At 48.7% G+C, this 23,345-nt stretch overlaps 2 protein-coding genes across 2 annotated transcripts; one reads left to right on the forward strand and one right to left on the reverse strand.

Moving 5' to 3' along the window:
* The first annotated feature begins 13,392 nt into the window (after positions 1-13,392).
* LOC119340583 (caffeoylshikimate esterase-like) lies at positions 13,393-18,651 on the forward strand. The gene is made up of 6 exons (XM_037612512.1): positions 13,393-13,699; positions 13,864-13,957; positions 14,163-14,195; positions 17,419-17,565; positions 17,667-17,797; positions 17,891-18,651. Exons 1-6 carry the CDS (start codon positions 13,679-13,681, stop codon positions 18,491-18,493), a joined length of 1,029 nt encoding a protein of 342 aa, XP_037468409.1. The 5' UTR covers positions 13,393-13,678; the 3' UTR covers positions 18,494-18,651.
* A 48-nt stretch (positions 18,652-18,699) lies between these two features.
* On the reverse strand, positions 18,700-22,455 carry LOC119340573 (UDP-glucuronic acid decarboxylase 2-like). The gene is made up of 6 exons (XM_037612504.1): positions 21,736-22,455; positions 20,730-20,877; positions 19,733-19,812; positions 19,528-19,611; positions 19,354-19,428; positions 18,700-19,266 (listed from the first exon to the last, which is right to left on the reverse strand). The coding sequence occupies exons 1-6, from the start codon at positions 22,360-22,362 to the stop codon at positions 18,952-18,954; spliced, it is 1,329 nt and encodes a 442-aa protein (XP_037468401.1). The 5' UTR covers positions 22,363-22,455; the 3' UTR covers positions 18,700-18,951.
* Positions 22,456-23,345: the final 890 nt, after the last annotated feature.

Consider the following 23,345-nt stretch of genomic DNA (forward strand, 5'->3'; position numbering starts at 1 on the left):
ACACACATATATATATATAGGGCCTAATACGTATTTTAAGGCAACCTTGACCAATGATAAAAATTATTAGTATATGAAATGCATGATATAAAAATTATATCACTAGAAATTTCTTATACATATGAATTCGGTGATATGCTTTGTGTAACATGCATGTCACATATTATTATGTTAATCGTGGTCAAAGATAATCTCAAAAAAATATTAAGCTCTATATGTGAATGGAGGGAGTATGTTACTCTAGTCCACCACGACTGGAGTACCACAACAAACTACTTGTCACATACATAAATTTGTCTTTAGATGCGTCATGTTACTACTTGCTCCGTTCCTAAATATTTGTCTGTCTAGACATTTCAAATGAATTACCATATATGAATGTATGTAGACATATCTTAGAGTGTAGATTCATTCATTTTGCTCCGTATGTAGTTATTTGTTGAAATCTTTAGAAAGACAAATATTTAGGAACTGAGAGAGTACTAGCTAAATTATTTTCACCCCACAAAAAAATAACCCTAGACCTACAAATCCGGACTCTCAAACGCTCCGCGGACGCGTTCGTACATATATGTGGGCATTTTTCAAATCCCGTCGTCCACATCCATACATTTCATATCAAATCCCTTATATTCATACTAGCATGCAACGTAGATAAAAGAACATAGATCATCACACAAACATAGCATCGGACAAAGAAATGCACATTCCGGTCATCAAAAGCTCACCAACGGATGTCCAAAAGATCGTCAAAGTTCACATAATTCAAACAGATAAATTTAAACTACATTACTAAAAACTTGACATTGAAGATGGAGACAGCGGAGATTCACCACTTCCTCGCCGGCCCTTTGCCCTTCCGGTCGCCGTGCAATTGTAAGCGTCGGCGGCTGGTGGTGGATTTTCCGAGTCATCGGACGAGAAGCCGTTGTCGTCATCGTCGTCGGAGGTGTCGGAGAGGATGATGAGCCCTTTTAGCCGCGGGACCTCCCTGTCCTGCTGCAGCTTGAGCTTTGCGAGCCGAGCCGCCTCCGCTGCTACCTCCGCCGCCTCACGTTCGGACTGCTCAATGGCAATCTGGAGTGCCTTGGTGTTCTTCTGACCGAGCCGTTGCGCATCTGTCTCCGCGGTCATAAGTGACCGGCGGTAGACCGATTCAAGGAGTCACGCATCCTCGTTGGGCTCCGCCTGCATCCCGCGGAGGCGGCTCATGGTCTGCTCCGCCTCCCTCCTTTCCCTTTCCCGCTGCCGCTCGCGGCGGGCGGTGCTCGCCTCTGATTTCGGCATGCGCATCTGGACCAGCGGGGTGGGCGCAAGTACCCACACCTCTGCCCACGTGGGGGAGTAGCAACCGGCGAGGGCAGGGGACGCCGTAGGGGAGGTGCGAATTGCGCACGCTGCATGTCAGAGATGCACACGGGCCGGGAGGGGCCAGCGCCGGCGTCCAAGCTGCGCCGATGGGGGAAGATGCATCTGCGGCGAGGCTACAGATCCGGAGCTACCCCCGGTCTCCACCTTGGACCGCTCCAAGGCGACAGTGGACCCGTCATGTATTAAAAGGCCCGTCACCTCTTTTAAACCCGTGCGAAGGTAGTAATCTCCCCGATGCATAGGTGCTCAGCTTTTGTAGCTAAGCTTTTCTTATGAAATTGTTTAATAATTAAACTCTCTTATGTATTGATTGGTAGTCATTTTACATAGGTTCGCATGCTTAGCTCGGTTTCTTCCTGGGGTCATCATAGTGCTCTCTCGCCTTTTTAATTGCTTTACCACATCACTTTTTTGCCTATGTGATGTCCTTAGCACCTGTACACCTTGGAACACTGGAAAGGACTTCACACTTTCACGCGGTACTTTCCAATGCGGTTTTGCTATTTTCTAGAGAAATTAATATTTTTCACCTGATGCTCACAATCAAACAGATATAAGACAATCAAACAGATATAAGACGCGCTTGGTTCGGGGGATTAGTCCTCGTTTTCAATTCCTCCGCTATCCAGGGATGTTTTTACATTGGCATCTTGTTCAAGTTATTGTTTGGACATGCTCGGATTGGTTTTTCTGGATGAAAATCTTGAATCTGGTCGTTGGGTCCGATGATAGTGGCGTAGAGTGTCGCTCCCTTTCTGAAGGCGTCATTGTTGAAGAACATCATCGCCCAATTGGTGTCATAAAATTGTTGGTGTGAATATGATCATTGTTAGAGTTTGCCGATCATGAATCTGATCGCTTTGGATTTTTCTTTTTTCTCGCCTACACATAGCTTTGGTCAACCTTGCTATTTGTCAATGTATTTTGTGTGTGTGTGTGCGCGTGTGTTAAAATTGGCTGTGTGCATTCTAACTATGCAGAGACCAGATGTGTGATCATTGTGTTTGTATCTTTTTTATGCTTCATTATAAGTCAATAAAATCCAACCTTTAATTATCGAGAAAAACCAACACGGTATCCCACGTTTGGTACGCTCGTCCGTGCATTCCATAGTAGCGTCTTCCGATATATGGGTTCACAAAACCAAAAATGGTCGGGTAGAACCTTAGACTACCCACAGTGGGGAGTAACTTAGATTAATAACATGCATATGTTACTAGTTTATCTTATTTTTCTATAGTGTAAAATAGCAGATGTGTGGTGTCATGCAACTCTTCATTTATTAGGTTGTAGACTCATCTTGTCTTGGTATGTGTGATGTTACTCATAAAATGAGTATACCTAGCTATGTTACTGATGATTTCAATGTTTCTGAAGGCCTCCCAACCCTAGACGCCTCCTCCTCCCCCAACCCTAGCTGTCCCTCCTCCTCACCCCCTCCCCTCCTGCCTCCCTCGCCGCCGCCTGAGGCAGCCGCCGGGCAAGCCCGGGGCACCAAGGATGGTGGCGGCGAGGCCTCGGTTGCCCTGCTCCTGTGTGGGGAACCCTGGAACTGGAGCGGCGACTTCATTGGTAAGGCACGACCAGCTAACAGCTGTGCGAGTGGTGGATCCGGTGTCCCGGCTGCGCGGGCGGCGGGATCCGGTGGTCGTTGGAGGCCGGCGGCGGCTTCTGCGGCGGTCGGTGTGCGCGACCTGGAGCCTCCCTTCCTCCCCTGTTCGGCGTGCGGGCCAGGCTGGTCGGGCCGTGCTTCCTCTCGGTCGTCGGTTCTGTACAGGAGGTGCTGCTGGTGGCGGAGATCTAGTTCGGGCGAAATCCCTGGCCGGCCATGACTGGCCGCGCCGACGGCGACGCTTGAGGGCGTCGTTTCCCTTCTTGGAGGCGTCGGTATGGACTGATCTCATCACTTCACCTTCCCCTAGGTCTCCCGGGCGAAAGCCCTAACTCTGTTGGGCGGCGGCGGCGCTCACGGCACCGTTCTCTTCTTGAAGGCGCCGCTTTGGAAACCTTGGGGTTGGATGGCGCTTGTGGGTGGTGGGCCACGGAGGTGGTGCGGCCCTTTTCCTAGCATGGATTTACGTCCGTTGCTTGGAGATGGACTTGCGTAGGTGGGGGTCGTCGGCTGGCGTCGTGGTGGCGTCAATGGCGGAGGACCTGCCAAGGCTCGTGTATGTGGAGGTCATTGTTTGGCGTTGTGGTGGTGTCAATGGCGGATGATCTGCCAAGGTTGTCACCTCAGTCTGCTCTGAATATGGACCAGTGGAAGATGGCGGCGACGACACATGTGAGTGCGTCAGACCGATTTGAGCCCCGGACCCGGCAGATAGCTCAGTCGGGGCTTTCGGCTTTAAATGTTAGGTTTAGGTAAGAGGTATGGGTATGTGGCCCAGCTTGCGCCCCTTCATCATTTGGATAGGAGTAGCGGCAATTGCTGCCAAGATGGCGGATTCAGTCATATTGTTGTTATACTTTGTAAGGTCTTTGAGAATAATCAATAAAATGGCCGTATGCATCTGCCAGATGCAGTGGCCGGGGGCATCCTTGTTTTCGAAAAAAACTAGCTATGTTACTACATGGCTCTCTTTTATCATTAATTACTCGTCATGTCATCTATTTTGTTTAGATAAAATATGATGTTACAATCTATGTTACTCCCACTATGAATAGTCTTATTGAAAAAATAGGAGTTCGGATGCTCAACCAAACAAATAACGTGTTTTGTAAAACCAAATTGAAAGCGGAGGTTCCCAATGCCATAGCTGAATATGTTGCCTGACTTCGAACCAAACACGTTGATAGTTTCTTTTCACATAACACAAAGCAAACTCCCGCATACACACATATACACCTCACCTCTATCAGCACATATAAGATACTGAGTTGGCAGTACATTTTAATCTTAACAAAGTTATCATGGACGTCTTTATAGTCGATGAGAACGTCTCTTTTCACTGAACAATCATTATCCTAACAGCCTATACAACCTAAAAATAAATCTAGAAAAATGTAAGCAGCAGCCAGCAGTGCTAAGTCTAAGACTTAACCCTAGCGGACTAGTTTCATCGCAACAAATCTAACCATCTGAGTTATGCTCAGCTCACAATCAACACGTAATACTACCGAGAATTATACAACAGTATAAGTGCAACTGACTAAGGCCCTGTTTGGTTCATAAGTCATAGGACTTTTTCTAGTCCCAACTAAAAAGTCCCTAGTCCCTAAGAAGTCCCTCCCTGTTTGTTTCCAGGGACTAAAAAGTCTCTAGTCCCTTCCTAGATATTATTAAATGACCATGTCACCCCTAGTATATAGAAAAACAACAACCAAACAACATCATGGGGCGGCGGGACAATGGGTGCAGGGAGGGTCATTGTTGGAAAAGTCCCAAAAAGTCCAAAAAAAAACTCACCTTCAGAGTCTTCTTTATTTAGTCCCAAAAACCAACTTTTAGTCCCTAGTAGTCGTGCATGTTTGGTTAAAAAGTCTCTAAAACGGACTTTTTTTAGTCTCTACATCAAAAAGTCCCTAGAAACAAACACCCCCTAATAGATCATCGTGCGGCTATGAGTATCAAACCTAGTAGTAATTATTTCCAAGTTGATTGAGAAATAATCATTCCCAAAAGGTAATGTCATTTTTAGTTTTTTAGTGAAATGCGCCTTTTAAGCTTAATAATATGAAAACAAGTTTATGCATGCATGGTCGTTACCACATTTGACTAAAAAATATTAAAAAAATACATTCAAGTAGAATCATACCGGTTCAACACCCATTTGACTTTTTTTTTGAAAAGGGGTGTTACCCCAGCCTCTGCATCAGAAAGATGCATACGGCTCATATTATTAATAAGAATCTAGCAACAAAGTCTCCAAGTCTCGAAATAAGAAATAAAACAAGACGCTCATAAGAGCCTAATCGAAAGCCACAACCGGCTGGCAAAATAAAATAGGAGCACTACATGCCTATCCTATTACATGACCGCCATCCAAACCGGTTGAAAATAACCTGAGCTACTATCTCCCATCGGGTAGACGCAGTAGCCAAACGCCCCCTGGCCTCCGTCGGAGTGAGTAGCAACCACATACGGATCAATGTTGTGGCCCTGAAGATAACCTGCAAAAAGTGAATGTTCGTTGATCTGTTAAAAACCAAATCATTTCTGCAGTTCCAGACTGCCCATAATAAGGCACAAACTCCAACACGAATGTGCCTCGATATATCTGAGTCAACCCCATCAAACCACGTTCCAAATAACATGTTGATGAGGTGGGCGGAGTAATATTAAAAGCAATATGAATCGAACGCCAAAGAATCTTAGCCAGCAGACAATCTAGAAAGAGATGTTTGATAGTTTCGTTATGGTCACAAAAACTACACCTAGCAGAACCCATCCAATTCCGTTTTGCCAGATTATCCTTTGTCAAAATGACCTGTTTATGCACGAACCACATAAACACTTTGATTCGCAAAGGTACCTTTACTTTCCAAACGTGCTTCGAGGAGGCAATGACACTAGAGTTTATGACATCCAGATACATGGATTTGACCGAGAACACGCCGTCCTTAGTCAGTTTCCAATACAATTGATTTGGCTGCTGAGACAACTGGAAATCCATCAACCGTCTTACAAGATGAAGCCAAGCCTCCCAACGATTGCCAACTAGCGTCCTCCGAAAACTAATATTGAGGGGAGTGGATTGTAAAACGTTTGCAACGTAAGCTTCTCGACGTTGAACAACGTTGTACAGAGTAGGATATTGAAGTGCAAGGGGCGTCTCCCCAAGCCACGTATCCTCCCAGAACCTCGTATTAGCTCCATTTCCGACTAAGAACCTTGTCTTGTTGAAAAAGAGTGGCTTGACTCTCATCAACCCTTTCAAAAATGGTAAGTCAGTCGGTCTGACTGTCACCTGTGCCAAGGTTTTAGACTAAAGATACTTATTTCGCAAAATCTGAGCCCACGTAGCCTCCGTCTCGGACGAAAGTTTGAATAGCCACTTGCTGAGGAGACATCTGTTCTTGACATCCAGATTTTCAATGCCTAGACCCCCTTGGTCCTTCGGCCTACAAATGATGTCCCATTTTGCAAGCATATACTTTCGTTTAAGCTCATCATTCTGCCAAAAGAATCGAGATCGATAAAAGTCTAACCTCTTCCTGACCCCCACCGGGACCTCAAAAAAGGATAGGAGAAACATAGGCATACTAGTGAGGACCGAATTAATCAAAATTAATCGCCCTCCATTTGATATGAGCTTCCCTTTTCAACAGCTCAGTTTCTTTTTAAAACGATCCTCGATGAACTTCCACTCCTTGTTAGTCAGCTTACGATGATGAATGGGTATACCTAAGTACGTGAACGGTAACAAACCCAATTCACATCCGAACAATTGCTTATACGCCTCCTGGTCATCATTAGCTCTTCCAAAACAGAACAATTCGCTCTTGTGGAAGTTAATTTTGAGCCCAGACAATTGTTCAAATAAGCATAACACAAGCTTCATGTTTCTCGCTTTCGCCAAGTCATGCTCCATAAAGATGATAGTATCATCAGCATACTGTAATATAGAAATACCGCCATCAACTAGGTGCAGAACCAGGCCACCTACCTGCCCCGCATCCTTAGCCCGTCCTATTAAAATAGTTAGCATATCAACCACTATGTTGAATAGAATCAGTGACACGGGATCTCCTTGCCTTAACCCTTTGTGTGTCTGGAAATAGTGACCTATATCGTCAGTCACTTTAATCCCTAGACTCCCTTATTGCGTAAAGGACTCAATCTGGTTTCTCCAGGCCGTGTCAAATCCTTTCATACGCAAAGCTTATTGAAGGAAAGACCATTTAACTTTATCGTATGCTTTTTCAAAATCCACTTTAAAAACCACACCATCTAGTTTTTTTGAGTGAATCTCATGGAGCGTTTCATGCAAGACGACCACCCCTTCAAGGATATTTCTATCTGGCATGAAAGTAGTCTGGGACGGTTGCACAATTGAATGCGCAATATGTGAAAGTCTATTCGTCCCAACCTTGGTGAAAATTTTGAAACTGACATTAAGCAGACATATAGGCCTGAACTGCTCAATGCGAATAGCCTCTGTCTTCTTAGGAAGAAGAGTTATCGTTCCAAAATTCAGCTTGAACAAATGAAGCTGACCGTTGAAAAACTCATGAAACATTGGCATCAGGTCTCCCTTAATGAAGTGTCAGCATTTTTTGTAAAACTCCGCCGGAAACCCATCCGGTCCTGGAGCCTTATTGTTTTTCATTTGTGCAATGGCCTCAAACACCTCTTTCTCCATAAAGGGAGCAGTCAAAATCTCATTCTCGTCCGTCTCAAGTTGAGGAACATCCTCAACCCTTGACTCATCCAAAGACACAAAATTCTCTTCCGGAGGTCCAAACAACTACTTATAATAGTTGGTAATGTAAACTTTCAGGTTTTCCTGACCAACTATCGTCCCTTCGTCTTATTCTAATTGTAAAATTCTCTTCTTACGATGCTTTCCATTAGCAATCATATGAAAGAATTGAGTGTTATCCTCGCCTTGGGACGATTTTACGAACCTTAGCTCTCAACGCCCATTTCAATTCTTCCTCGCGGAGAAGCTCTTTCAGTCGCAACTAGGCCTCCATTTTAGTCTCCAGCTCACTGGTATCTAAGATAGAGGTTTCAGCTTTTAACTCAAGGGTGTGAATAAGCAGGAGGAGTCTTTCCTTCTCCGCCTTATATATCCCATGCATATGCTTGGCCCATCCACGAAGGAACCTTCAAAGATGACGAATCTTGCACTGCCACCGCTCAATGGGTGACCTTCCACCCGAGTCTTTAGCCCACTCTCTAGCTAACAACTCGAGGAAACCCTCTCTTTCAAACCAAGCAAGTTCAAACGAGAAAATATTCTTGTTACCCGCATGATTTTGAGCCCCCGAGTCGACTAGTAGCGGTGTGTGATCTGAGATACCTCGTGTCAACGCCTGCACCGTTACCAGGGGAAACTTCTGTTCCCATTCGACACTAGCTAAAACACCGTCAAGCTTCTCAAAAGTCGAAACCGGTAACGAGTTAGCCCAAGTGAATTTCCTACCCGAGAGCTCTATCTCTCTGAGATCCAAGCTTTCAATGATAGTATTGAACACAAACGACCATCTGCCGTCAAAATTGTCATTATTCTTTTCCTCCTTTCTTCGAATAATGTTGAAATCACCACCCACTAAGACGGGTAGCTGCTCGTTACCGCATACACGGACCAGATCGGCCAAGAAATCTGGCTTGAGTTCTGGTTGCGCGGCTCCATAGACCACCACCAAAGCCCAATCAAATCCATGGGCTTTAGTTCTGACCCAAAAATTTACCGCAAACTCTCCCAAAACTACACTCTGAACTTCCAAAGTTTCACACTTAACCCCAAGTAGAACCCCACCGGGTCTTCTTCGAGGAGGGAGGCAATGCCAGTCAAAATCTAGCCCCCCAGATAAAGTGCTAAGAAATTATGGAGTGAAATTGCCTCGTCCAGTCTCTGACAAAGCAATAAAATCTAAATGATGTTCAAGAGAAGCATCCGCTAGAAACCTTCTTTTAGCCAAGTCTTTAAGACCTCTGCTATTCCAAAAAATGCCTCTCATATTTCGTCATGAAATTTTTTAGAGGTACGGATCCTAGCACTTCTACGCACAGCCGACACTAGATAAACCTTCCGTTTCCAGGTCCGTTTAGGCTTAACGCAAGCAATAGAAGGGTCACCACACTCGGGCTCTGCCGCCATCACCAAAGACTCATCATCATGGTTAGAGGTTTCAGGATAGGCATACTCCTCCTCCTCCTCCGTCTCCGGTAATGTAGGGTCAAGATCGGCACACAAACCATCAAGAGCCCTAAATCCAAGCGCATCAATCTTCGACTCATTCATAGGCTTAACAGCAGCTATGTTACGAATCATTTCTAACGCACGTTCAGCTTCCAAATCAAGCATATCATTAACAGACTTAGAAATCTCTAAATCATTATTACCAAGTGATACTCCTAGTTGGTTCACATTGTGCACAATCTCATCATTGGTAAAATGCATAATAGAAATTGATTTATTAACAAACATACCAGTGGAGATCTCGATGTGACGCAGCTTGGCCACCCTCATAGCACACCTGAGTTGCATGTCATCAACGTCCGGCTGCTCCTGCAGTCTCCCGCTGACCCGTCTCCCCGCAGAGACAGGATCCGGGATCCCGCCGAATGCGATGACCTCCTCGCGCGAAGCTATGCTAGGGGAAAGGCCTCCTGCCCGTCCCCCAACAGCGGTGACCAGCGCCGGGACCACTGGAACATCACCCAGAGACGATGAAAGCTCCCTCGGCCTATCCATGGAAGTCCCGCCGAGAACCGAGACCGGCGATACCAGCAGAGGGCAATCCGCGGAGTGTGGCGACGAAATGGCCAGACCACCCGGCCCGCCCTCCGAAGCAGCAATAGGGGAGACGGCAGCCTCCTGCACGCCCGCTCCTTCGCAAGTCGCCGATCTCAGGGGCGTGAGCATCGATGGCGACAGGGACTCAGAGGGCCGAGCCTCTTGCCCGTCACCTCCAAACGCGACCACCGGCGCAGCCACCTCGACCGAAGCCGAGGGAAAGGTAAGAGAAGAGGGCGGGGCCTCCTGCCCTGCGGCACCTCCCACCTCGACATGCTTCATCACACGCAGACTCACCATAGGGTTCACAGAATCGACCCGGTCGCACCAAAGCCTAGGCGGAGCCGAGAACGCCCCCAACGACCCAAGCTGAAGAGTGGTTGTCGGAACTGTACCAGTGGACCCAACAGGAACAGAGTCACCAGAATCAAACGGACCCAAAGGCCCCTTGGCCTTATCATCATCACTCTTAGCATTATCATCCTGGTTCCCCGAAGCACCTCCCCCTCAGAAGTGTCCATGGGATTATCATCCTCAAACTCACTGAAAATATTAGGATCCTCATACTCAACATCCAACTGATACAGAACGCCTGCATGTGTCCAAGGCATCACATCTGGAAGAAACTCAATGTTAGCGACACTGACAAGTAGACGTGCCACCCCGTGAGCACGTGTGAACTGCATATCCACCTGCTCAGTCTTCCCAATCAAAGAACCCAGGCTCCACGTCACCAAGAAGCTGTCCAGAGGAGCAGACGGAGCTCCAGAGAAACGAACCCAGATCTGAGTTAACGGCGTGCCCTGTGGCTCCTTCTTTTTCCACTCATCAAACTGCAACACATAACTAGTATCCGTGACCCTGCTCATACCGAACTTGAGGATTCTCGGCTGATCCTCCTTAGATGGGAAATCCACTTTAAAAGAATTATTTGTGAGCTTAAGTAAGGACCACTGAAAATTACCCAGAGCAAGCTCTCTCAACTGTTGAATGATCTGCGCTTCGGTCAATGGTCCATGAACCACCTTCACCACACCGGGGAAGGAGGTTTCCACCACGGGAGCCGAGGGTTCCAAACTAGGAGACTCAAAAAACATCTCCGAACAACACACCCCGTATATCTGAACGGAAGGTTTGGGCCCCAACATCAGAGGACACTCGGCAGCTGTATGTTTAGGTTTCCGGCACAAATCGCATAACTCCGTAGTACATTGAACCAAAAAGTGTCCCGGTTCCCCACACCGGAAACAGGTTAGCTTCTTCTTTTTAGCCGCCCACTTGGATAGCTTGTCATCCTCAGCCTTGTCTGTACCTTGCTCAGAACCAGAATCACCTATCTGCATGGGCTCCGGCAAAGAGACTGCAGCCAAAGCCTGCACCATCTCCACCGCCACCTGCGGTAGATCCGATGCATCGTCAGCCACCTCCGTCGCGGTAGCGGTCTTCGTATGCCTTGGCGGGTGGTCCCGCCGGTTCCCGCCCCGACCTCCGCGAAAACGTCCTCGGAAAGCTCGGTTATTAGGGCCAACCGCACCCTCGACAAAGTTGCCTGTTGGTCCTTGGAAACCCCGGTTATCATTGTCGTTGTCCACCCAAGCATAGCCACGGCCCCCTCCGGTGGACGAAGAACCCCGGTCCAGACCAGCGCCATATGCATCATACCCATCATCGCCCCACTGAGCACTCGGGGGTTTACGGTCATCTCCCGCAGACGCACCCGTCCCGTGGCCGGTCGAGCCCTGGCCCGAGCCACCGCGGCCTCCCACCATCTACCTCGGCCACGGTCGTTGTGGCGGCGGCGGGTCGGCCCTAGGTGGCAGCGTCGGCGCTGCCCTAGGCACGGGAATAGGCGCAGAAAGCAGAGGAGGCGCCCCCCGAGGCGGAGCCGGCACCCTGGCCGGAGGTGGAGCCAGCGCCCTAGCCGGAGTCGGAGCCGGCGCCCTAGCCGGAGGCGGAGGTGGCCCCACCCGAGGCGGAGCCGGCGCCCGTGGCGGCAGTTGGGTCGGCCGGGGCGGGGGTGCAGCCCGTGCGGGACCTGGCGCGGTCGCCGCCGCAGCCTAAGCGGTCGCTCCCGCGGCCCCGGCCTGGTTCCGCGCAGCCGGCGCCGCCCGCGGAGGAGGCGGTTTAGGCGGCATCTTGGCCGGACTCGGTCCAGGAGACAACCGGCGATCAGCAACCCCGGCGATCACCGGACAACGACGGCGCGATGAGGCGTTCGGGAACCATGGGTTTCCTCTACGGCGAACCCTAGCCGCGCGATGAGGGGAAGGAGAGGAACGTGCATGCGGGGGCGACCGACTCGAGGCCTCCACATGCACGTCGTCTGCACCCTGCGCACCGCAAGCCTAACCAGCCCCCTGGACCTCGAGCCCAGTACTAGCCAAGCCCACGGCGCCCTCGATCACTTGCAGCCCTTCTGTGCCCAAAAGCAAATTCAAACGCGCGTGTCTGTCCGCCCGAATATCACGAACACCGGCCACCACCGGTGATCGTTGCGACACCGCCCGACCCCCCTTCTTTTTCCGCCTAGTAACTTTCGTCCAGCACTCGGGACGGAAAAAGTCGGACAAGGTGATATCCGTCGGCCCAACCTTCAGCAACGGGCCACACCACGGTTTCACTTTCGACTTGTGCGGAAGAACTGGAGGGCCTAGCAAAATCGATCTCTTGCTACTCACCGTAGGTTTAGGCACGGGGATATATGTATCCAAGCCAAGCGAAGATGACGGTCGTGCCGACGTGCCCGGCAGATCAACCTCGTCTTCATCCTCATTAGCAAGAATCCAGAAACATCCCCCAAACCTTTGCGTCGGCTTTGATCCGTCGACATCCTCCATGAGATCAACAATGACAGCTTGTTCTTCACCCTCCGAGGGCATCTGCACAACTCAAGAACCTCGATATTGAAAATATCAATCAATAAGCACTTACCGTTATGAAGCTCTTCGTCCGCGGGAAGATGTCGTCTGGCCAAAATATCTCCTTCATCTCGAATCGTCATCCAGCGAGACGGGTGCGAATAGATCAGGCCATTGATCCATCGCCCCACCTCACGAACATCTTGAAAACGGACTTTCCATTTCGTAGGATTTTTGAATCCCCGATCCCGATCCTCCGTCGAGGAATCTCGACGAGAAACCGGAGAAGGGGACAGATCAAGAGGCGGCATGGGATCCACCACGAGCGCAGGCCGGATCTCATCCGGAGGGCGAGGTGGCTCCGGTGACAGCCGTGAAAGCGGCGGAGGCGGAGGCGGTTCACCCCGGGACGAGGCAGCCGGGCAGATCGGCGGCGGAGTAAACCCCCCTCCGTCGTCCACCAAGCCCACCCCATCACCCGGCGAAGGCGGCGGCGGAGGCTCCGACAAGATCGGCGCTAGCGGCGACTCTCTCCCGTCGCCACGCCCGTCGCCATGTCTCCACTACTTAATGATCTAAATGCTCTTATATTTCTTTACAGAGGGAGTAAATACTAGCATCATTCATGCTTTTTCCACCACAACATGGAAGGAATTGCTAGCATCCCGCTGATCTTGACCAGTCCACCACAACATCCATTTACAGGCTGTTCCCCCCAAACGGCTCCGGGCCGCAGAGAATCCGGGTCACCAACCTCCACCTTCCTTCCCACTTCCAATGCAGAAATGCAGACGTTTGCTGGGCACGTGTTCCCTCTCCTCGACACGCCTCCCCCTCCTCCTCGCACTCCCCTCATCTGACCAAAGCTCCTCCGAGTCATTTCCCCTCTCTGGCTCTCTGTCTATCTGCTACCGCTTCTTCGTGATCTCTAGCCCTGTCAACGAATTGTCCCTCCACCCCGCGATCGCACGCAAGCTCGCCCCTTTGATCCCCGCATAGTTCTTGCGCACACACAGAAGGGTTTACATAATCAGGAGGGAGATGGATGTGCAATACCACGAGGTGAGCAAAAGCTCGTCCATACATACGCTCATGCATGTCGATATGCTTCATCTTTGGACTGCATACGCATGCGCGATTGAAATCTGATCATAATACTTATGATGGGGCTCTGTAGTACCCAAAAAGCATCATTCTGATGGATGGTTTGGTGATTGGTCCTGCAGGAGTACGTGAGGAATCCAAGGGGGGTGCAGCTCTTCACATGCGGCTGGCTGCCCGCTTCTTCCTCGCCCAAGGCGCTCGTCTTCCTTTGCCATGGTACGACTCGTACCAATCAAAGGCCATTACTGCCTGATCTCCAGTCCTTGCTTAATTTGTGAATCGACCACTGCTGCCTAAGCTTTGCACATTTCTAACTTGGACAGTAGCTACGAGTAATTCCGGTGGCTTCATCGATCATTACTACATTGACTCTCTCCTTTTTTTCTCTCTTCTTGTATGTATGCGTGTTCATTTGCTTCAGGGTATGGCATGGAATGCAGCGTCTTCATGAGAGGTACTAATGCTGCTTAATCTTCATGCTTCTTGGTACCTATCTCCGTTTATTTTATTTTATTTTGTTTTTGGAGATAGTTTCAGAGAAAATTCAGAAATATGATGAGGGGTATGGAAGCCGTTCCACTACGTAGGACAAGATAATGTTTCACGAATTATTTTCGGTGTGCGGTCGTATCATATGGGCCTATTTAATATTTATTGAATTCATATATATTTGTCCTTGCATCATCCATGACTTCACATGCATGCACTGCGGATCTAGGCTTCATATATGTTAGTGCCATTGATCCTTCTAGATGCATGCGTCAGCCTCAGCCTGGTTGTTAATAGTCTAGGACAGAGCATGGGAATAGCATGGGAGGCTACCAGCCTTCTTATTTCCTTTCTGGTGAATGCCAGGAGCATTCTCTGGCCTAATTTTGTTTCAAGTTCTTTCGACGCATCAAGCGTTGCTGATCGTTAAACAATTTTAAATCTTTCTCTCTCTGTCAGTGGATCGGAAAGCAAGCTTTGCGTTTTCTCGAAAAACATCACCCTGCATTGCAGTCTAGGGAAAGATGGTAGAAGAGAATTTTATGTAAGCAAATTAGCGGCCAGAGACCATTAATTGCCGTGTACTTTAAGGAATAGGTTGCAGATGCTGATAGGGAACTACAAGTACTGGCTGGTGATAGATACCGTGACTTCATGAATTGGACAGCTTTGAGCAGCAGATGCTGCTATATATGCTGACAATTGTCTTATTCGATCCAGTATATCCGTAATTTTAGAACTAAATTGTCGGGGGTGCATGCATGAAAATCGTCTTGAAAACCTTGGTACTGCAGAAAAGGAGTTGACATATGGCAGACAAAGAACTGCTACCCTACTGTCCCTTTGCTAATATTGGTCCTCTGCTCTTGGAAGAAGTATTTTGCTCATTGTAGGGTAGTCTCGAATTCAGATCAATTACTTACCACCCACAAAGAACACGCATCACCATCTATTCTCTCATTTGATCTTTTCACACAGAGATAGTTAAACATAATCTAGGTGGCAGTTAATAACACTCCTCTCACATGTATTGGTGGTGGGACCCTTTTGTTTGGCTGCGAGTGAAAGCTGCTTTTGATAAAGAGAGAAGATGATGATGGCAACACCCTTCTCAAGTTCCACCACGCCATATATTCGTTTGATAATTCCAGCATTAAAGGTGATTGCAACCTTATATTCGTGAGTGATATTGGTGAGCTGCAGTCAAAATTGTTGGTTGCCGTAGAAGGTTAACTAACCTACCCACTTTTGGTAGCGTTTCGCCCGGAGTCCGGAGAGATTGAATCGATTCAAACAGGCGACGGCTCAGTTGTTGGGTCTACTGTTGTGCGGCCTATCCACCAGGATTTGATTTCAATGGACTAATAGATCAACGCATTACTTTGCTTCCGTATACTCGCTAGAAAAGTTTACGAATTTCGATGCAGATTAAATATCGAGATTAGAAGGTGCCCCGTTCAATAACAGTAGTATACTAGTCTTTTGTATTCCAATCAATCTATTCAATACGTTTGATCCGCAGACTAATATGGCGCTTTAAGATTTCTGTAAATTTTTAGGGGGATGTGCTGAAGCAAAACTCTTTATTTATTTATTTATGTTTCATGAGGACATTTGCTGCGTTAGCGAAAGAGTGTGCGCACTTCTTTGCCCATAAGACCAAAATACGAACTCTCCTGAAATTTTTGCAAACAAAGCAACGGTGTGCAGTTGTGCTTCCTGCCCACCCAGGTTTGATGCCAAAGATTGACCCAGTTGTGCGCAATGGGTTTGTCTCTATTTGTCGCCTCTTCCCATTCGTGTAGTGACTGAGTTTTTTCTTCCCTATTTAATTTTCCTTTTGGGTAAAAAGGGAAGATGATGGCAACACACTTCTCAAGTTCCATCACGTGATATATTTGTTTGAAAATTCCAACATAAAAGGCGATGTAACCTTATATTCGAAATGATAGTGGCGAGCCGCGTATAGGCTGTTTGATGCCTGACTCGGAAGGTTAACTGACCCTCTATGATAGCATTTGGCATACAGAGTTTAACTTAAACTAGAAGCGGTCACGTGCCTTGCCACGCTGCTTTTTGCTGTGGGCTCCACTTTGTCAGTGAGCATAATGAAGGAAGGCAGTGCAGAGCAGCAGAAGGCACTGCACAGTGCAACCCCTCCCTCGCCGAGCAACCCGCACGCCCCCTCTCGGCCACACCCACAACCCGGAAGAAAGCGGCTTACAAAGGCCAAACATCATCTGACAACCGGGTCCCACATGGTACCGCAGCCCGGATTCAGATAGAGCCCCCTAGAGCTCCATTTCCATGGTGCTTAGTGATCCCTCCGTTCTACTTCCCCCGTCCTAAAATTCTTGTCTTAGATTTGTCTACATACGGATGTATCTATTCACATTTAGATAAATCTAAGACAGGAATTTTGAGACGGAGAGAGTATAATATTAAAGCATTTTTGACACTACACTTATCTGTAAAGACAATACCTGAAATCAATAATAGAGTGGTAATCGTTAATCAATAGGAGATGTTCATTTAGTGTTGTTGTCATGGACATGGTATGTTCCCTTAATTCTGAAATCCTTCTTCTGCATAACCCGTCTCTACTCAGGGTACATGGATATCTAAAAATAGTTTGACTTGCCAAACGAACAGGCAGTAGGAAGGTCTTCGTATTAGGATATGCACAAGTGTCCGTGCTGACCCATCTTTCACGCACCTTATTACTAAAAAAATGATGTTTGATGCAACAAGTGTGTTGGACACAGTTTGCATACATCACAAACACTTGGTCAGAAGTTTGGGTTTTGAAACCTATTACGCTACCTACCATGCTTCCCGGTAGAAGTTGCTATCATGCCCTGAAGGAGGAAATGACAGTTTTGACTAGCAGCTAGTACAATCCAAGAAACCATTACTTGCGACTCTCATCCCTTGAATAAACCAGCCTTTTGTTTATGATTGCAGACGTGGTCCCATCTTTCTTCCATTTCAATCTGTTAATTTCATAGATTTAAGACTCCAAACTGGTCTATGCATATCGCTGTCGTTGCGTCGGTTCCGACTGAAACACAAGAGATTGATCCTGTACATATGTTATTGCAGACGTTGTTGTCTTGCAAGTTGTAACTGATGGTAATTGGCATGAATGAATCAGAAAGCTGTAACTGATTGATATTGTTTCCTGACAGCGTGCGGGTTCAAGCTGGCCGCGGCGGGGTACGGCGTGTTCGGCATCGACTACGAGGGCCATGGCAAGTCCATGGGCGCCAGATGCTACATTCAGAAGTTCGACCACCTCGTCGCCGACTGTGACCGCTTCTTCAAGTCCATCTGCGGTAGAAATCACCTTTCAATTCCACCTGGATTCCATATGAACATGTTTGGGGTTTGGTTGATCAAACGGACGACTGAACCAGATGCTGCATTCTGCTTGCAGACATGGAGGAGTACCGGAGCAAGAGGCGGTTCCTGTACGGCGAGTCCATGGGCGGCGCCGTGGCTCTGCTGCTGCACAGGAAGGACACGGCCTTCTGGGACGGCGCCGTCCTCGTGGCGCCCATGTGCAAGGTGCTGCACATCAGCCTACCGCAATGGACTTGAACTGCAATGCCTGCCTCTGCCTGCTAGCTCAAGTGCAGGTTGTTGCTTTTGGTGGTGCAGATATCGGAGAAGGTGAAGCCGCATCCGGTGGTGGTGACCCTCCTGACGCAGGTGGAGGAGCTCATCCCGACCTGGAAGATCGTCCCAACCAAGGACGTCATCGACTCCGCCTTCAAGGACCCCGTCAAGCGCGAAAAGATCAGGAGGAACAAGCTCATCTACCAGGACAAGCCGCGGCTCAAGACGGCGCTGGAGCTGCTGAGGACCAGCATGGACGTCGAGGACAGCCTGTCCGAGGTCAGGATGCCCTTCTTCATCCTGCACGGCGAGGCGGACACCGTGACCGACCCGGAGGTCAGCCGCGCGCTGTACGACCGGGCCGCCAGCGCCGACAAGACCATCAAGCTCTACCCGGGGATGTGGCACGGCCTCACCGCCGGCGAGCCCGACGACAATGTGGAGCTGGTCTTTGCCGACATCGTCGCTTGGCTCGACAAGCGCAGCCATCACCGCAAGCCTGAACGCGGCGGCCGGGTAACAAGCGCCCCGTCGGAACCTGCAAGGTACCAACGGCGGCCTGTTTCCGGCAGCACCGGCATGGACAGCCCGGTGTCGATGCCTCGGCGGCGAGGCGGCTTCCTCTGCGGGCAATGTAGAATGTAAACATGGAACTGTTTGCAAGGAAAAAGAAGCAGCAGATGATGAAAGCATGTAAATAGTGCGCTGCACGAATGCTCAGTAAACTGAATAAAGTTTTGCTCCACTCTAAAGTTCTCTTGTGTTCTAGAGAGAGATTGGCTTCCTGAAGCAGCTGGGAGGATGCACATTTCTGAAACAACATGTAATTTATACCATATAATACTATCATCTCAATCAACAAAGGATTAGAAGATCCAGATTTTTATATATCCAACAATCCAACTGGGATGTGTGTCCGTATAGCTGAGACGGGCGGAAAAGGCGACGACAAAAATGAATAACATTACATCAACAACCAAGGTATTTAGCAGTAAAACTCTCAACGACTACGTGGCCATAGCTCTGTCAGTGGGGTGATTAACCAAGAAGCAAGCTAGAAGCAGGCCACCAAAATTTCAAAGTATAGTACTCCGGTCTACTCTTTACTGGCCTTCGGTGGCGGTGGCGGCGCTATCTTGGTCCCCGAAGATCCGCTTGCGGAAGTCGGTGACCATGAGGGGAAGACCGTCACGGAGGGCGATCTTCGGCTCCCACCCGAGCTGCTCCTTGGCCTTGGTGATATCTGGCTTGCGCTTGTGCGGGTCGTCCTGGGTGTTCTCACGGAACTCGATCCGTGCATTCGGGTCAATGGTGTCCTGGACAACCTTGGCCAGCTCTAGCATGGTGAACTCACCAGGGTTACCCAAGTTGAATGGCCCTATGTGGTCACCTTCCATCAGCCTCATCAACCCCTCAACCTGGAAGAGGGCTATTTTAGAAAGCGCATTCCAGATAGCATTGCTACAATTTATATATTCATTTGTTCATGGTTAGAGATGACCTACCAAATCAGAAACGTATTGGAAACTTCTGGTCTGCTTGCCATCGCCGTAAACCGTCAAAGGCTCCTTCCTTAGCGCCTGCCATTATATTAACATAGAGCATTTGGGTGTTAGTTCAGGAATGAAAAATAAACTTGCGGTTTTTAAACTAGCAGAGCAACAGCACTGTATGTTTACCTGAGCAACAAAGTTGCTGACAACACGGCCATCGTCAATGCACATGCGCGGGCCATAGGTGTTAAAGATCCGAGCAATCCTAACCTGAATAGTGAATGCAACAAAATACACCAATCACTACACATACAGACCTATTTTTATATGGATGGAATGGAAAATTCAGTGCTTGCAACAATATACTAGTATAACACAAATGACAAAATACCTCAAGGTTGGCACCGCGGTGGTAGTCCATGGTCAAGGTTTCAGCTGTACGCTTGCCCTCATCGTAGCAACTCCTGACACCTGTTGCCCAGAGAAACATACATACATACACATCAGTGGAGAATGAGAGTAATACGTTCTATATGTAACGAATTTAAACAGTACATGACAAATGCATTCATACAAAATGGAGCAGCGACTATCTGTAGCTATCTAGCCCAACAAACTTCCCTCCTTTTATGCGTGTTCTCTTAATTGTTTTAAGTGTCTTGGTTGGTGAATGTTTGGTCAAGAGCAAGCATAGTTTTGCCCCACCTTCTTCCTTCACTAAGAAGGGATCAAGATCCACCATGTGGCACATTTCACCTACCAGAATTGTCCCTTTCTGGCAGAAAGAATCAAACCACGCAGGAGGCTACCCCCATCTAGATTCCACGGGCGGCATCTCCGGCTAGTAAGATTCCAACACCCCATTCCCCAAATTGAGTAAACGAGGATTTCTGGTTATAACAGTAACCTTCAGCTCAAGAACATTTCTATTTTCAAAACCTCATCACTGCTCTCCTTGTGCTTCCTTCTTCTGTAATACTACTACTAGTAGATATAACCCAACTGGCAATATGTTTTTTTTTCTATTCTCAATCCACCCCCTCAATCAAAATCACTCGAAACTACTTCCAAAACTACTCTTGAGTAAAACTAGGACAACCCCAAATCCATGTTCAGCATACCTACCCCCAATATCACACGGAAGTGTGAAATGTAATGAACGTGAGTCCAGAAGACCAGAAACATCATTAGTTTGGTACCAACAGTCCCTACCACGCAAAGACTGGGCAGCTTCTACTATGCATGATCCAACTTGGATCTACTTTTTTTTGCTAACCTCGTGTAACAATAAGCAAAATCATCATGATAGATCTGGTACACTAATGAGACACCTAACACCATCACACTTAAGAATGAGCTGGAGGAGTATTATTGAGGAGAGTTCTTACCGATGGGGTTGACATTGCCCCAGTAGGTCTCCACCTGAGGGTGCTGGAGGGGATCACCATAGACCTCACTGGTGCTGGTGAGGAGGAACCTGGCGCCGATCCTCTTGGCCAGTCCAAGCATGTTGAGTGTACCAACCACATTGGTCTTGTGCCATCTCGAAGGTTAAGGATCACACGGACCATTTCCAAAGGAACACGCAATATTGCACATCATAATAACTTGGTTGTTGGACTAAAACCTCCAAAAGGTTGTTGCAGAAGTACGCAACAGGAAGGTCATGTGAACTGATCAGTAAGCAAAGTTGCTTAGCGGAAAAAGGGACAGCTCCCACTTGGATCTCACGTTTAAGCTGTACTCTCTTTATGTCAGAGTTAAGCTAGCTCTACAGCTCAACCAGATACAAGCACAATGCAAGTTTGCTTTCGCTTTTGCCTTTTTCTCTCCTCCAATTACTGGATCATAAAGTAAAGTAAACTGGTCTAGGGATGCCACATCTAGAAAATCTGATGATAGAATCAACTTTTGCTATGGCTGTGTGCATCATGTGATGCAGAGGCCTCGCTTGTTCTCCTATCAAGATTGGCAGATCCTACTAACCCAAGTGTTTGATTGAACTAAACACTAGTCGACGCATTCGCATGCTGCAAAACAGAGTAATTTTCATGGTGGAGGAAACGGTAACTCGGATCAAGCTCTGGTCTTCCTCAACACCACGATGCGCGGAAAGCTCCAAAATTCACCGCGAAACGTGGCGCAAATCCCGAGCTCCACGCACCCAAAAATCCCCCTTGCAATCGCAGATTCCCAATCCAGAAATGCGCACGGGATTTACCCAGATGTGCAGCAAGCGGCAGAGCTGCGCAAAAGAACAGGACCCTTGTACCGCAAATATCTCCCAACCAGTAAAATGCAGGGAAATAAAAATCAGCGATCACGAGAAGCCAGGAAAAGTCAAAGCATCGAGATCCAATCAGTTGAGCTTTGAATTAGAAGAAAAAAGGATATGATTGTCTTGACGGGGTTGTACTTGTAGTGGACGGGGGATGCGGGGCAGGCAAGATGGTAGATCTGGTCGACCTCGAGGAGGATGGGCTCGACGACGTCGTGGCGGATCATCTCGAAGTTGGGGTTGCCGAAGTGGTGCATCACGTTCTCCTTGCGGCCCGTGAAGAGGTTGTCCACCACGATCACGCTGTCGCCGCGCGCCACCAGGCGGTCCACCAGGTGGCTGCCCACGAAGCCGGCGCCGCCGGTGACGAGGACGCGCAGGCCCTTCCGCTTGAGCCCCAGGGGCACCTTTCCGGCCACGAACTGGCGGCCAGGGTTGTGCGCGGCGGGGTCGACGGAGAAGCGGGTGAGCGCGCCGGAGACGCGTCCGGAGGAGGAGTAGGGGGCGGCGGTGCCGGAGCCGGAGCCGGAGGGGGCGGCGAGGCAGAAGATGGCGGCGGCGACGAGCATGCCGACGAGGGCGAAGAGCGGGCGGTGCTCGGCCGCGGCGTAGCGGGCGGCGCGGGGCAGCCACGCGAGCGGCTTGGAGCTGGCGGGCTTCGGGGAGGAGTACTCGCCGGCGGCGCCGGCGGCGCCCGCGGACGGGGACGCGGCCCCGCCGCGGTACGTGAGCTCGGACGCCATCTCCGATGGCGTGGCCGGAGAAGTGTAGGGGCCCCCCGTGTAAGAGGAAGCGCGAGCAGGGACCTCGCCGCAGGTTTGTGTCGGTAAGGGCGCGGGGTGAGGTGCGTGTCAGAGGTGGGAGAGCGAGGTATTTATGCTGCGGGCGGGGTGGGAGGCGCCGCGTGGGACCCGACCCGTTGGAGGCGATCGATCGAGATCGACGGTGCGGTGCGGTGCGGTGCTGCGTGGGTTTGACTACGGGGAGGCCGGCGAGATTAGGTGGTGGTGCGGCGGCCGGGTGTGAGCGTGTCACCTCATCGCCAGGGTCTCCGTCGGCGGCTAGCTGGCCTGGCCTGCCGACCGGTTCTACGATTTTTTTCTGAGAGGTGCCGATCGGTTCTACGAAAATAACCCTTTTTTCTTTGAGAAAACCACTATAGAACTTCACCGGTTTATCCGTTTCTTTAGATATACATAGGTTTTTTTAGATACTCAGAGATTACCACCATACCATTACCATGATCTCATAGAGGGTCCGTTTTTAATGTCATATAATTTACTGCCATGTTTGAGGCGTACCAGGTCCAAGTTTATAGAACAAAAATGGATCATTTATCATCTCTAATTACAATATGATAAATATGCATAGGATTTGAAATGTCTTAAATTGTTGTCATATTCTGGGCGTATCAAACCTAAGTTTAGACGAAAATGAATCATTTATCGTGTTTAATTATATGATAAATATACATGTATTATTTGAGTTTGTGATGTCTTAATTTATGCTGCCATGTTTGGCGTGTATCGGGCCTAAGTTTAAACCAAATTGATTCATTTATCATTTTTAGTAAGAGATTGATTGGGTTTTATTAAGCATTGCATTTATAGTAGGGGTTAACTAAGAGGAAAAAAAAACTTTAACCACATGAATGAGCTCAATCGCGTTGTCCTTTTTTTGCAGATCATCATGGTTAACCTCGTGGCGAATCTCGAGATGGGCAACC

The sequence above is a fragment of the Triticum dicoccoides genome, chromosome 1B (genome assembly GCF_002162155.2).
Source record: "Triticum dicoccoides isolate Atlit2015 ecotype Zavitan chromosome 1B, WEW_v2.0, whole genome shotgun sequence".
NCBI lineage: Eukaryota > Viridiplantae > Streptophyta > Magnoliopsida > Poales > Poaceae > Triticum > Triticum dicoccoides.